The sequence below is a fragment of the Eleutherodactylus coqui genome, chromosome 12 (genome assembly GCF_035609145.1).
Source record: "Eleutherodactylus coqui strain aEleCoq1 chromosome 12, aEleCoq1.hap1, whole genome shotgun sequence".
Classification (NCBI taxonomy): domain Eukaryota; kingdom Metazoa; phylum Chordata; class Amphibia; order Anura; family Eleutherodactylidae; genus Eleutherodactylus; species Eleutherodactylus coqui.
Genome location: NC_089848.1, coordinates 88,431,842 through 88,445,348, shown reverse-complemented (window position 1 = coordinate 88,445,348; position 13,507 = coordinate 88,431,842). Strand labels below are relative to the sequence as shown.

Genomic DNA, 13,507 nt, shown 5'->3' with positions numbered 1-13,507 from the left:
AGGGTGCTTTAGTGGAGGAAGCATACACCGCCGCAGATACCAGCACCGAGCTGGGGCCCGCAATTCTGGGGGTGGGTAGGACGTGAGCGGTCCCAGGCTCTGACTCGGTCCCAGCCTCCACTAAATTCACCCAATGTGCCGTCAGAGAGATATAGTGGCCCTGCCCGCCTGTGCTTGTCCACGTGTCCGTTGTTAAGTGGACCTTGCCAGTAACCGCGTTGGTGAGGGCGCGTACAATGTTGCGGGAGACGTGGTCGTGCAGGGCTGGGACAGCACATCGGGAAAAGTAGTGGCGACTCGGAACTGAGTAGCGCGGGGCCGCCGCCGCCATCATACTTTTGAAGGACTCCGTTTCCACAACCCTATACGGCAGCATCTCCAGGCTGATAAATTTGGCTATGTTTACGTTTAACGCTTGAGCGTGCGGGTGCATGGCGGCGTACTTGCGCTTGCGCTCCAACACTTGCGCTAGCGACGGCTGGACGGTGCGCTGACAGACATTGGTGGATGGGGCCGAGGACAGCGGAGGTGAGGGTGTGGGTGCAGGCCAGGAGACGGTAGTGCCTGTGTCCTCAGAGGGGGGTTGGATCTCAGTGGCAGGTTGGGGCACAGGGGGAGAGGCAGTGGTGCAAACCGGAGGCGGTGAACGGCCTTCGTCCCACCTTGTGGGGTGCTTGGCCATCATATGTCTGCGCATGCTGGTGGTGGTGAGGCTGGTGGTGGTGGCTCCCCGGCTGATCTTGGCACGACAAAGGTTGCACACCACTGTTCGTCGGTCGTCTGCACTCTCAGTGAAAAACTGCCAGACCTTTGAGCACCTCGGCCTCTGCAGGGTGGCATGGCGCGAGGGGGCGCTTTGGGAAACAGTTGGTGGATTATTCGGTCTGGCCCTGCCTCTACCCCTGGCCACCGCACTGCCTCTTGCAACCTGCCCTGCTGCTGCCCTTGCCTCCCCCTCTGAAGACCTGTCCTCAGTAGGCGTAGCAAACCAGGTGGGGTCAGTCACCTCATTGTCCTGCTGCTCTTCCTCCGAATCCTCTGTGCGCTCCTCCCTCGGACTTACTGCCCTTACTACTACCTCACTGCAAGACAACTGTGTCTCAACGTCATCGTCCTCCTCACCCACTGAAAGGTCTTGAGACAGTTGCCGGAAGTCCCCAGCCTCATCCCCCGGACCCCGGGAACTTTCCAATGGTTGGGCATCAGTCACGATAAACTCCTCTGGTGGGAGAGGAACCACTGCTGCCCAATCTGAGCAGGGGCCCGAGAACAGTTCCTGGGAGTCTGCCCGCTTCTCAGAATGTGTCATTGTAATGGAGTGAGGAGGCTGGGAGGAAGGAGGAGCAGCAGCCAGAGGATTCTGAGTTGCAGCAGTGGACGGCGCAGAACTGTGGGTGGACGATAGATTACTGGAAGCACTTTCTGCCATCCACGACAGGACCTGCTCACACTGCTCATTTTCTAATAAAGGTCTACCGCGTGGACCCATTAATTGTGCGATGAATGTGGGGACGCCAGAAACGTGCCTTTCTCCTAATCCCGCAGCAGTCCGCTGCTATACACCTGGATCAGGAGCTCGGCCTGTGCCCACACCCTGACTTGGGCCTCCGCGTCCTCGGCTGCGTCCACGTCCTCTTGGCCTACCCCTACCCCTCAGCATGGTGTATTACCAGTAATGCAGAAACAGAACGCTGTAATTAAATGTACCGCTTATTGGCCTGTGGTTGGAGGCTGACTTCGCTTACGGAACGCCAGGAAATAATTTTGCGCAAGCCTTTTGCAAAGGCCCACTGCCTATATTCAATCAATATGTCTTCTGTCCCTGCCTAAGCGCTTCTGGCCCTGGAGTATGTCAAAGAACTGCAGAGTGTTGCACTGTGAACTGCAATACAGCGGTGATTTCACAGCCCAGACAGAGCCAGGAAATAATTTTGCGCAAGCCTGCTGTAACACGTAGGTGGCTGCGTATGAATTTGGAGAACTACTACACCCAGCAGAGACCCAGAACACTGAGGACAGTCACAGGCAGCCCAAATAGATTTTTTTCCCCAAATTTTTTTGCAAAGGCCCACTGCCTATATTCAATCAATATGTCTTCTGTCCCTGCCTAAGCGCTTCTGGCCCTGGAGTATTACTGCAGGATGCAATGCTCTGCACGGCCGATATACCAAAAAAAAAAAATGTGCAACACTGCAAAAAGCAGCCTCCACAGTACTGCACACGGTTAGATGTGGCCCTAAGAAGGACCGTTGGGGTTCTTGAAGCCTAAAATCACTCCTAACACTCTCCCTATAGCAGCTCCAACACGATAGCACTTTCCCTCCTCTATGTCAGAGCGCATCTGTGGCGAGCCGCAGGAGGGGCCGATTTATATACTCCGGTGACACCTGATCTCGCCAGCCACTCACTGCAGGGGGGTGGTATAGGGCTTGAACGTCGCAGGGGGAAGTTGTAATGCCTTCCCTGTCTTTCTATTGGCCAGAAAAGCGCGCTAACGTCTCAGAGATGAAAGTGAAAGTAACCCGAACATCGCGTGGTACTCGTCACGAGTAACGAGCATCTCGAACACACTAATACTCGAACGAGTACGCTCGCTCATCTCTACACTTAACCCTTTGCAGTACTGGCTCTAGCCAGCAGATAGCACCATTGTGTAATGGCAGTAAGAGAAAGCCCCCTGGCTTTGGATTGCAAAGGGTTAAACATCCTTTTAGGTAAAGTGATTGCACTTTTGTTAGTTTTCACATGAAAAAAGCACAAGTCGTCTCGAAGTGCAGCAACCATTTTTTAGTATTACCAATAATATTTCAGTTGCCCTTGTGATAAATGTTTCCATACCTGGTTTGGGGTAAGGGGGGAATTCTCCCTTGTAGTACTCTCTTTCCAGAACGTGAACGAATAAGACCCCAGAAGAAGGATAGATATTCCGATCGCCGTGCGCTTTGGACAGGATGGTGAACACTAGAAGACAGAAGATGCACGGAGGTCAGACTTGTAATCTCCCTACATGTTAGCGGTACACTGAAGACATACTGCAGGAGGCAAGATTAATGTGTTAGGACAGTAGATATCACTCAGTATGTGAGATATGGCTACAGCCTGATGTGGATGTACTCCATTAGTTACTACTTTATGAACTCTCATTGGTTACTACTTTATGAGATACTTTGCCCTTACGATAACCATGAGCTGAAAGAGCACGGGGACAGAAAGGGTTGTCATGGGGACGCAAACGTTTTCTTTGTTTGTTTTTTCGATTCTTCTTCATAACAGCCCTGTGCCTTCACTCTGGGATACTTTTTAATCCCACCAATGGGCTTTTCTACAAACAATATACACTTACTGGATGGATAGAACTATACGTGTGCGGTGATACATCTCCTGTCCTTGAGTTTGACAATGCCATGTTTTTCTAAGCATGAACTTCTCACAGTTACGCTGCTTTGTGCATTGGCAGAGCCCTGAGTCCGCAAAACGGTTTTTGATTTTCACGCAGATTTAACCCCTTAGGACACGGCCTAGGACACGGCCTATTTTGGGCTTAAGGCTGCAACGATTTTTGGCAGATTTTCATCTCCATTTTACAAAAGCCATAACTTTTTTATTTTTCCGTTGACGCTTGTTTTTTGCGTGACAAACTGTAGTTTTTGATGGGGCCATTTTTGGGTACATAGACTATATTGTAAAACTTTTATTATTTTTTTTATGATAACAGGGTGAGAAAACACATCAATTCTGCCATAGAGTTTGGGTTTGGTTTTTTTTACAGCGTTAATCATGCAGCATAAATGGCACAATACATTTTCTCTGCGGGCCGGTACGGTTACAACGATATCAAAATCTTATTTATTTTAGGTTTTTCCACTTTTCTGCAATAAAACCCCCTTTTTTTCCTTCTCTATCACTGCAAAGTCTTGTAACTTTTTTATTTTTCTATGTACGGAGCTCTGTGAGGGCTTATTTTTTGCGAGACGAGCTGTAGTTTTTATTGGTAGTATTTTGCCTCGGTTTTGTAACGTTTCTTTTAACGCTTTTTGCCGTGCAGAATAAAAAGCACATGCAACTTATTGTACATGTTGTTATGGATGCGACGATACCAAATGTGTGGGATTTTGATTTTTTCTTTATGCCAATATGAGAAAAAGCACCTAAAAAGTTTTTTTTTAACATTTTTATTTTTTGTACATTATTTTTATGTTTTTTTTATACCATTTGTGTCCCTCTGGGGACTTTCACCATAGCAACGATGATCGCTGTGATAAGGCATTGCAGGACTTCTCTCATGCTATGCCTTATTGCTTATTACAGTGATCACAGGCACTGGCAATACAGGACGCTGGTATGTGGCGTCTTGTTGCCATGGCAACCAGCCGGGCTCTTTGCAATTATATCGCGAGAACCCGACAATGTCACAGAGAATGTCACAGAGGGAGCGCCTTCCCTCTGTGAACCATTCCCATGCCACGATCTATATAGATCGCAGCAGGGAAGGGGTTAACAGCGGGTGGCGCATCTCTGATGCACCCCCGCTGTTGCAGCGGTAGGCCGGCTATCAGTGACAGCTGGCTCCCGCTGCTGGATAGCGTGAGATCACTTATGATCTTGCGCTATCCCCAGGACATACGTTTATGCCCTCTTGCAGGAAGTACCCTGCTGCCAGGACGTAAACTTACACCTTGGAGCAGAAAGGGGTAAATAATGTCTGCATCTGCCGAATTTAAGCCGGCTTCATACGAGCGTGTGCGAATTGGTGAGCGTATGGGCGCTGCATATTTGCGGAACAAACATTGCTTTTCTGCAGACGCTTCAGCATATGTTTTGCTGTTTTTTGCACATAAAGTAAATAGGCGCCGCTGTTCCCGGCCATTGAAATAGCTAATTAGACGAATGGGTTCAAAATGTGGAGTTTTTCTGTCCGATTGTGCAGCGTCCCACATCTCCTAGGATATTGCGCGCAAATTCATGCATCCTCATTGACCTCTAGGGGGACCTGTGGAAAATTGAGCATGCGCTTTTTTTTGCAATCAAAATGCACATGTGAACAAACCCATTAAAGTCGGTAGGTTCTATTGTGTGCGCAGATACGCCCATGTGAAGCTAGCCGCAAACCTGCGTATTGTGACAGCGGAATACTATATATATATATATATATATATATATATATATATATATATAAATGATCCTCTATAAATGCGAGTATGCCTTGCACATTTTTATGTATTGGCTTGAGAAAGGTGTTTATTACACCGAAACGCGTTGCCTGTATTATCCTGTAATAAAAGTGAAGACTTAACCCGCTTGTTGCAGTAATATTCGCGACCAGGAGGATTTTGAGGAGTCAGCACTTCAAGGAGGGGGCTTCTTGTATAATACACCCTCCTCCTCCGGAGTAAGTGCCGCTTTTATTTTACTTCCATCAGATTGACGATTTATTCTGGGTTATCGTCTTACATATTCCACGAGCAAACCTTTTTACTTAAAACTTGCTGTTTGGGATATAAAAGGGACAGAATCCACCATGGAATGGTGTTGGTGGTCTACTCTTGACCTTTGGGGTTGATGGATAAATCAACGAGGCTCCCCTCAGACTGCTGACCGCATATCATAGATGCTAAGTATAATAGTATATCAGCAAGATATAGAAAGTGAAACAATATCTGTACATTCTGTTTGTATCTTATGTCTCTTTTGATTATCTATTTCTTCATACCTTGGAAGTCTTTATATCTGTAAATCTACTTTTTTATCACTTTCACTAAATTTTATTAAGGGTTCGATCACACTAACTTTTTTTCACCATGGATCCAGTTTTACCAAAATCGAAAAAGCGGAAGGGAAATAGAAAGCATCCATAAGCTTACATCCATTTTTAAGAATTTAAACAAATCCATTGTCTTGTGCGGCATGTGGTGGTGGCGGCTCTTCAGTGGTTAGCACTGTTGCCTTGCACTGCTGGTGTCCTAGGTAGAGATGAGCGAGCGTACTCGGAAAAGCACTACTCGCTCGAGTAATTTGCTTTATCCGAGTATCGCTGTGCTCGTCCCTGAAGATTCGGGTGCCGGCACGGAGCGGGGAGCTGCAGGGGAGAGCGGGGAGGAACGGAGGGGAGATCTTTCTCTCCCTCTCTCCCGCCCGCTCTCCCCTGCTCCCCGCTGCGACTCACCTGTCAGCCGCAGCGGCACCCGAATCTTCAGGGACGAGCACAGCGATACTCGGATAAAGCAAATTAATCGAGCGAGTAGTGCTTTTCCGAGTACGCTCGCTCATCTCTAGTCCTAGGTTCAAATCTAAAGACCAACTTTGAAAAGCTCCATACAGATGTCACCCTTGGTCAAGCACTACAGACGTCCAGCACTACAAGGCAACAATGCTAACAAGTGAGCCACCGCACATGTTCTATCATCAGCAAAGAAAGAGAAGAGCAAGACAAATTAACACAAAAAGAACATAAAAACACAATACAGACATTACCTTTTTTTAGTTTCGAACCTAGAACTCCAGCACTGCAAGGCAGCAATGCTAACAACTGAGCCACCATGCTTACTTTATCTTCATGAGATTTGAAGGAGGCTGTGTTAAGGTTGTGCATCTGGGACCTATGGCTCTACAGGCTTCCTTGCGCACACCTTCACAGGTAGGGGTTAATTGAGCTGGCTGGATGTGGTATTCTCCAGCAGCCAATCCTCCTGCTCTGCAGCAGATAAATACCAGCAAACTCTTGAGAGAGACTGCTGGTCATTTTAGTGCCTTATGTATCACTGTTTATGCCACTCAGAGCTGGTGGTTGCATGCTTGTTTGAAGTGTCTCTCTCCTCCCTGAAGACGGTCTGGACACCTGATATTCCCCCCTCCTTACGGTTTCTGGGGTGCGTGCATTGTGTAGTGTGTGTGGTACGGTGACCACCCAGGTTTCTCCCTATCCTTAGACAGGCGGGGCCCCCAGACATCTAATGTCCTATGTGTGTGTCAGATGGGTGATGACTGACACTGTTCCCTGTGTCAGGACGGTGGCTGACTCTCTTTTCCTCTGAAGTGAGGGCACTTGAACTGGCTATAGTTTGCCATTGGTATGCATGTAAGCTCTGGGTGGGGTCCATGTTGCATGCACTACCTGTTGTATGTTGGTGTGAACAGTGACTTGTGTTGTATGTCTGTGCAAGTGACCAGACATGAGATGTGAGCAGTCCTGTTCTGTGGTATGTGTTACACTGTATGTTGGTGTGAACAGTGACATATGTTAGATCTGTGCAGGGTGACAGACATGTGCTATCCTGTTCTGTGTACAGTGTGTGTGAACAGTGTCGTGTCCTGTGTGTTTAGTGCATCTCTCCAGCTCCCTGATTAGGGATAGTCAGGTCAGTAGAAGAAGACAGTGGGGCCGCCTTTATCGAGGCAATGACTCCGCTTTTAGGCAGGAGTGCCCCTCTTTCCCTGATCAGTTAGGGACAGTTGTCCACTCTTCCTCATGGAAAGATACTATTGGTCCGTGCAAGTACCCTATCTAAGTGCCCAGATGACTCTTCAAGGGTAATTTGCATACAGTACAGCATATATTACAGCATTCAGTACAAGTAATTTTGGCAACATCTGATTTAGCATATAGGAACATGTTTAGAAATATTGTCAGTTCATGTTAAGGCACAGTGGTGGTTTAGGGTCCAAAAATGACCTGATCAGTTACCTTTTGGATCTATGGAGCAGATCATATTGGTACAGTTTGCACATGTAGGATGGCTGAATGACATTAGCTTTGCTTAGAGCAGTGGTCTTTAACCTGTGTCTCTCCGGCTCTAGCAAAACCACAACTCCCAGCATGTTCTGCCAGCTGCAAGCCATTGCTGGAGGGGCTCGTATTGGAAACTGCTGGTTTAGACCACCGCTTTCGTGGTGGTGGTCCAAGATCCTGGGCTACTTTCCATTGTTTGTAGTGTTTTTATTATTTATTTGGAGGCAGAATTTCCATTACTTATGTTGTTAATTTGGTTGTAAAGTGTTTTTTGGTATGTTGTATGAGGACTTGAAGCTCCGATCTTCTTATGGAGATTTATATCTCCTCACATGTACTAAGAAATGCCCTTTATAACTCAGGCGGGAGCACAAAAGCCCCTTTGTTTTTTGTGTTTACAGTAAATTCCATTTAAATTCAGTTATTCATCAGTTCTTCTGCTTGTTTGTAAATGGCAAAGGTCTCCACTGAGACGGATCATAGAGAAGCACGAGAACTGCTGTCACCAGTGATGTTGACTAGAGGTTCCCTTGTAAGGACTCCTAACCTGATTTGTAGGGCTAAGGGTGCCCACCCACTAGCGTTTTTTTTCACTGCGAAATTCGCAGCGTTTTTTTTTTCTGCAGGGGTCTTTGGGCTATGGGACATTCAAAGCTAAAATCGCGATCGCGCAAAATCGCGATATCGCGGTAAATCGCGATTTTGCGCGATCGCGATTTTTACATTACAAGTCCCATAGACCCCCTGCAGAAAAAAAAACCTGCGAATTTCGCAGTGAAAAAAAACGCCAGTGGGTGGGCGCCCTAAGGCTAGCACAAAAGATTTAACGGATCCAATTCTCAACACAATCTGGGAACAGCTTGAATGTTGGAGACAATCAAATTAGGGCAGTTTTACATTTTAACTCATCCAGAACTTGTTTGCCACCAACTAAAACTCCTGGGTTGTAGTTGGTGGCAAACAAGGTACAGCAATTGTCCGGGGCTCCCATTTCCTTGTGTGTGCCCAAGGACTGAACCCTCTGGAGTATTGCTGGCCTTAGCTACAGGTGACCCGTTGAGTCACACAGGGTGCTGGCCACTAGCTTGTAGGGGGCACACCAGGCAGATGTAGGTTAGGGACAAATGCCCCTTAACCTTTTCCAATCAAATTTGTATTCTGTTTTTTCTGCCATTATACAACGGCGCTATCTGCTGGCTAAAGCCAGTACTGCATGAGGTGATACATTAGAAAGGCAGGCTGGCAATATACAGTAAGAGACCCCGACGGATGTCTTCCAACATCAGAGCTGTGCAGCCTAAAATCATAATGTCTTAAGACGTCAGACAGTAGATTGGAAAGGGTTAAGCCAACTTGGCCAGATGATCCTCTTCCTCTGTATGAAAGTGTCTTGTGGAGCTGCATAAATAATCCTCCTCCTGGCTCTGTCTCCTCACTCTGATGTTCTCAGTCGGCGCTCTTAGCCCATCAGTAGTCCGCAACACAATCACTTAGTTCTGCTACTGTATTTATGCTATGAGCCTGGTCCGGGTACTGTATTTATTAACTGAGCTGTTCTAATGTGGGTATGCTGCTATTTAGCTTCTTTCTGCATATGGGCATCCGCCTCTAGATTCCGCAGCAAATACTGCCCATAGCAGGCTATGGCAAAACATGATTTCCTCTACACAAGCGGAAATCGAATGTAATTTTCCACTCGCTAACGAAAAATCACAGCATACTCTATTTCAGTGCGGATTCCGCACAGACAGCTTCCATTGAAGTCTATGGAAGCCGTCCGATCTGCTACAACATTGCGGGAGATCCGCTGTACTAGTCGGCCATAGGAAAGCACAGAGCTTCCTCAGCTCCACGCACACTTGATTTGCGGATTCTGCATGCGAAAAAGAATTTGCAGTGTTCTCCATTTTACCGCAGATGCCACGCGGATGGGTTCCATTGATGTTTATGGAAGCAAGCGATCCGCAATTCAATTGCGGATTCATTACGGATTTGTAGGCAGATACCTCTCTGGTTGCTTGGAGACCAAGCATGGAGGAGGGGAAAGGCAGGCACTTTGGGATTGCAATTTTTTTATTTTTTTCCCGCGTGGACGATCACCGGGAAGCAGGTCTTCCATTGCGGAAATCCGTGCGTGCCGTGTGCATAAGAATTCTAAGGCTGGCACAGTTCAGGAGCAACGTGAGAGTGGAATGAAGCCAGGGGCGTAACTATAGAGGATGCAGGGGATGCAGTTGCACCCGGGCCCAGGAGCCTCAGTGGCCCATAAGGCCTCTCTTCTCCATATAGGGAGCCCAGTACTATGAATAAAGCATTATAGTTGGGGGCCCTGTTACAGGTTTTGCATTGGGGCACAGGAGCTTCAAGTTATGTCTCTGTGTAGCATTATGTAGGTATGGGTACGGATACAGATAGAGGGGGGGCCCCGAATCACGTTTTGCATCAGGGCCCCTGAGCCTTTAGTTATGCCCCTGAATAAAGCCACATGTTCAGTAGAATGTACACTTATGATAATAGGTCAAAATGAAGCCTAAACCCACCCACTCATATAGATTTAGAGCTGTTTGTAGCTGCATTTGGTAGCTGAATTGCAGTGTTATGTGGGAGGTATATGACGGTATTACGTGGGCTCTTGTAGTGAGTATTGTTTGGATACTGCAGAATATTTGTGTACGTGGGGGCTATATGGTCTATATATGGCACTCTATGGCAATAGCGTGTTGGCTGAGCATGGAGAATTTTGTGGACAATGTGGGGGAGTATTAATTAGGTACTGTTTGGCAGTATTATTTGGCTGCAGAAAGGCTCTATTATGTGGCCATTGCAGGAAAGTATTATTTAGCATGGTATTCACCCATTAACAATGCATGCGTATCATATAACCTCAAAAACATCTAAGAATGAGGACCGAGCTGCTACTGGACCATCTGGTCCTTTTTTTTTTCAATGGGACTTTCTAATGTTAAAATGGCATCGCACAAAAATCGCAAAAGCAAAAACGTGCGATTTTTGTACGATCCGATTTTAACATTAGAAAGTCCCATTGAAAAAAAAGCGCAGCGATATCACAGCATTAAAAAAAAACACGCTAGTGGGTAGAAGCCCTAAAGCAGCTTCAGAAGAAGTGAGTCACAATGGGTTGAGGTGCGGTAAGTAGACAACATTTGGTCAATGAAGGGGCTAGATGTGTAAGTCACAGAACAGCTCATCATTTACAGCTAATTTACTTCTATCATGGATTAATACAGATTATAAACACATTGTAAAGGACTGGGAGGGGGTGATTAATTCCAAGTGTGTTACACGGAGTGGCCTGCACTCACCGTCGGTCTTCCCAGCAGGATTTAGTCTGCTGATGATACGAGGGTTCAACCGTTTAACCATCCCGTAAACGGAGTCTTTTTGGCCATCAGCGCAGCATAGAAATAAGGCTTTACAGAACAAAATAAAGCAACGTGAGATGAATGGACAAATGCATTGACAGACGACTGCTGGTTTCTTATGTTTTGTTGGCGATAACAATTAACCCTTTGCAATCCGATTTTGGATTCAGGGTTTCCTAGAGGGCTTTCTCTTTCTGCCATTATATAATGGCGCCATCTGCTGGCTAGAGCCAGTACTGCGGTATGTGACATGCTGGAGAGGCCCCCCACAACAGAGCGGCCAGTAATCTACAGTAAGAATACCCTGCCGGACGTCTTCGAACATCGGGACTGTACAGCCTTCAATCAGAATGTCTTTAGACGTCAAACAGTGGATTGGAAGGGGTTAAAGTGACCCTCCGAGCCTGGATAAACAAAGATGGCCACACTGCTTATCTGAATACCTGATGCGCACTGTATATAGTATACATCATTAGGCCTCTTTCACACGACCATATGCGTTTTTTATGTTCCCCCGTACGCACTATATAATCGCATGGATGAAGATTTGCTGTGATCGAGTCCCAAACTTTATTGGGTATTTTTAGCCATTCACACAGGCCGCTGCTGCGTATTGGCAAAAAAAAAATGCGCAGAAGCGATGAAAACCAATCGATCGCTGTAAAATACTCAACATGACCAGTAATGGTTAAATCTGGCCAGGTAACTCCCTCCCCTCCTTTTTTCCAGTTTCCATTGAAGTCTGTGGGAGCTTTCTGAGTGTTTCGGCAAAAGATAGGGCAAGACGTGGCGTATAAACTCAGCGACTGAAGACTGTTCCATATGTGCTATTCCTGGCATGGACAAACATTGCTCTTCTGAATGAACACATTGAAATCCAATGGTTCTAGCTCCGCTAAGCTTCTGCCCCCTCCCTTCCCTGGCAGCCAGCAAGAGGCAGAGAGGGTGAGGGAGTTTAGCAGAGCTGAACTCTCCCCCCCCCCCCCCCCCCCCCCGACAGTATTCCAGGGCTGCGCTGTATATACGCAGCAGCCGAGACATCTGAATGGGCAAGGAGATCTCGTTCATGCAATTTTCAGACATGATGCAGGCGGACGAAAATCGCAGCGCCCATGTGAAAGAGGCCTTAGACATTACACGCTGATCTGATTGGCCAGTGTTGCTCATGTGGACAGCATTGGTTCTTCAAAGCAGGTGTAGTGTCTTCTACTAATGGGCAGTGTGCGTCAGGTAGTCAGAAGATGTTCCGCTAACTTTGTTTGTCCAGGGCTGGAGGGTCACTTTAACTCCCTACCAGCTGAAAGCTTCTGGATCCCCAGGGTATATCAGTATCTTCCAACCATGGTACTCTCACTGTCCTCTTGTTACAGATCTGGCTAAAGTCATACCTACCAATTTCTCATATTGGACATCAGGAAGATTCAGAAAAGTTAAATAGAACTTTTTTCCCCTTATTAGCCCCCTGTTTATAAAGGACATGCCTGTTTACGGAATTTGAATCACAGATAGTACATATTACGTCCTAACATGAGTACAGACCTCCTAATAATATAGACCATACACCAGGCCTCCTAAATAAATGCAGAGAATATACTAATTCCTTAACCCTTTAGTGTCCAAGCGCTATACATATACGGTAATTGGTGCTGGGCTTTAATTCCACATCATTGTAAATATACAGTACTGATTAAAAGTTTCTGCTCCTGCAATCTAGCCAGAGCAAGTGTGGTGCTTGGCTACCTACTGACAGCTAGGGTTGCCACCTTTGTCACGAAAAAATACCGGCCATAGTATTTGGGGGCGTGGCTTATCACGGCATTTTTTTCCTCCTTTATCTGCTGGATCCCTTCCAGCGGCTGTGCGCATGTGCGGGATCCAGGCCAGTGTGTTCTCGCGAGTAGATGATGTTTAGTGTGATTCGCACGCCATCTACTCGCGAGAACAGGCTGCAGACGATCGCATTGCATACAATCTATACATATATACCTTATTTTTTGCTTTATAAGACGCACTTTTTCTCCTCCAAAGCAGGGGGGAAAAGTTGCTGCGTCTCATAGAGCGAATGTGCCAAAAATTTGTTACCGCGATGTGCCATTTTTACCGCGATCGCGAATTTAACGCGCGAACGCGATTTAGTTAGCGCGATTGCGCGTTAAACTCGCGATCGCACAAACAACTGTGCGATCAGTCAGAAGATTTCTCTCCTCCCCACTGCTGCCCATACATATCTCTGATTGGTCGTGAGCGCAGGCGGGTACTTCTGCTGCTCCCCGCCTTCACCAAACGGCTTCCTTCCTTCCTCCTGCTGCACACACGCACCGCTGTGACATGGAGCGATGGTTTTTCAGACCTCTGCTGCTTCTTCTGCTCCGTCACCCGGCACTAACCCTGCGCTGTC

The 13,507-nt window shown here is 47.0% G+C and overlaps 1 protein-coding gene across 4 annotated transcripts in view; it reads right to left on the bottom strand.

The window, feature by feature from the left end:
* Positions 1 to 13,507, bottom strand: part of SGCE (sarcoglycan epsilon) — a 77,219-nt gene that overhangs the window by 58,357 nt on the left and 5,355 nt on the right. For 3 of the 4 annotated variants that reach the window (XM_066585600.1, XM_066585599.1, XM_066585601.1), the window contains exons 2-3: positions 11,050 to 11,157; positions 2,839 to 2,961 (exon numbers count right to left, since the gene is read on the bottom strand). In XM_066585600.1, the coding sequence (XP_066441697.1) occupies positions 2,839 to 2,961; positions 11,050 to 11,157 (231 nt within the window). The remainder of the gene's footprint in view (positions 1 to 2,838; positions 2,962 to 11,049; positions 11,158 to 13,507) is intronic. The other variant, XM_066585603.1, reaches the window with a different exon arrangement.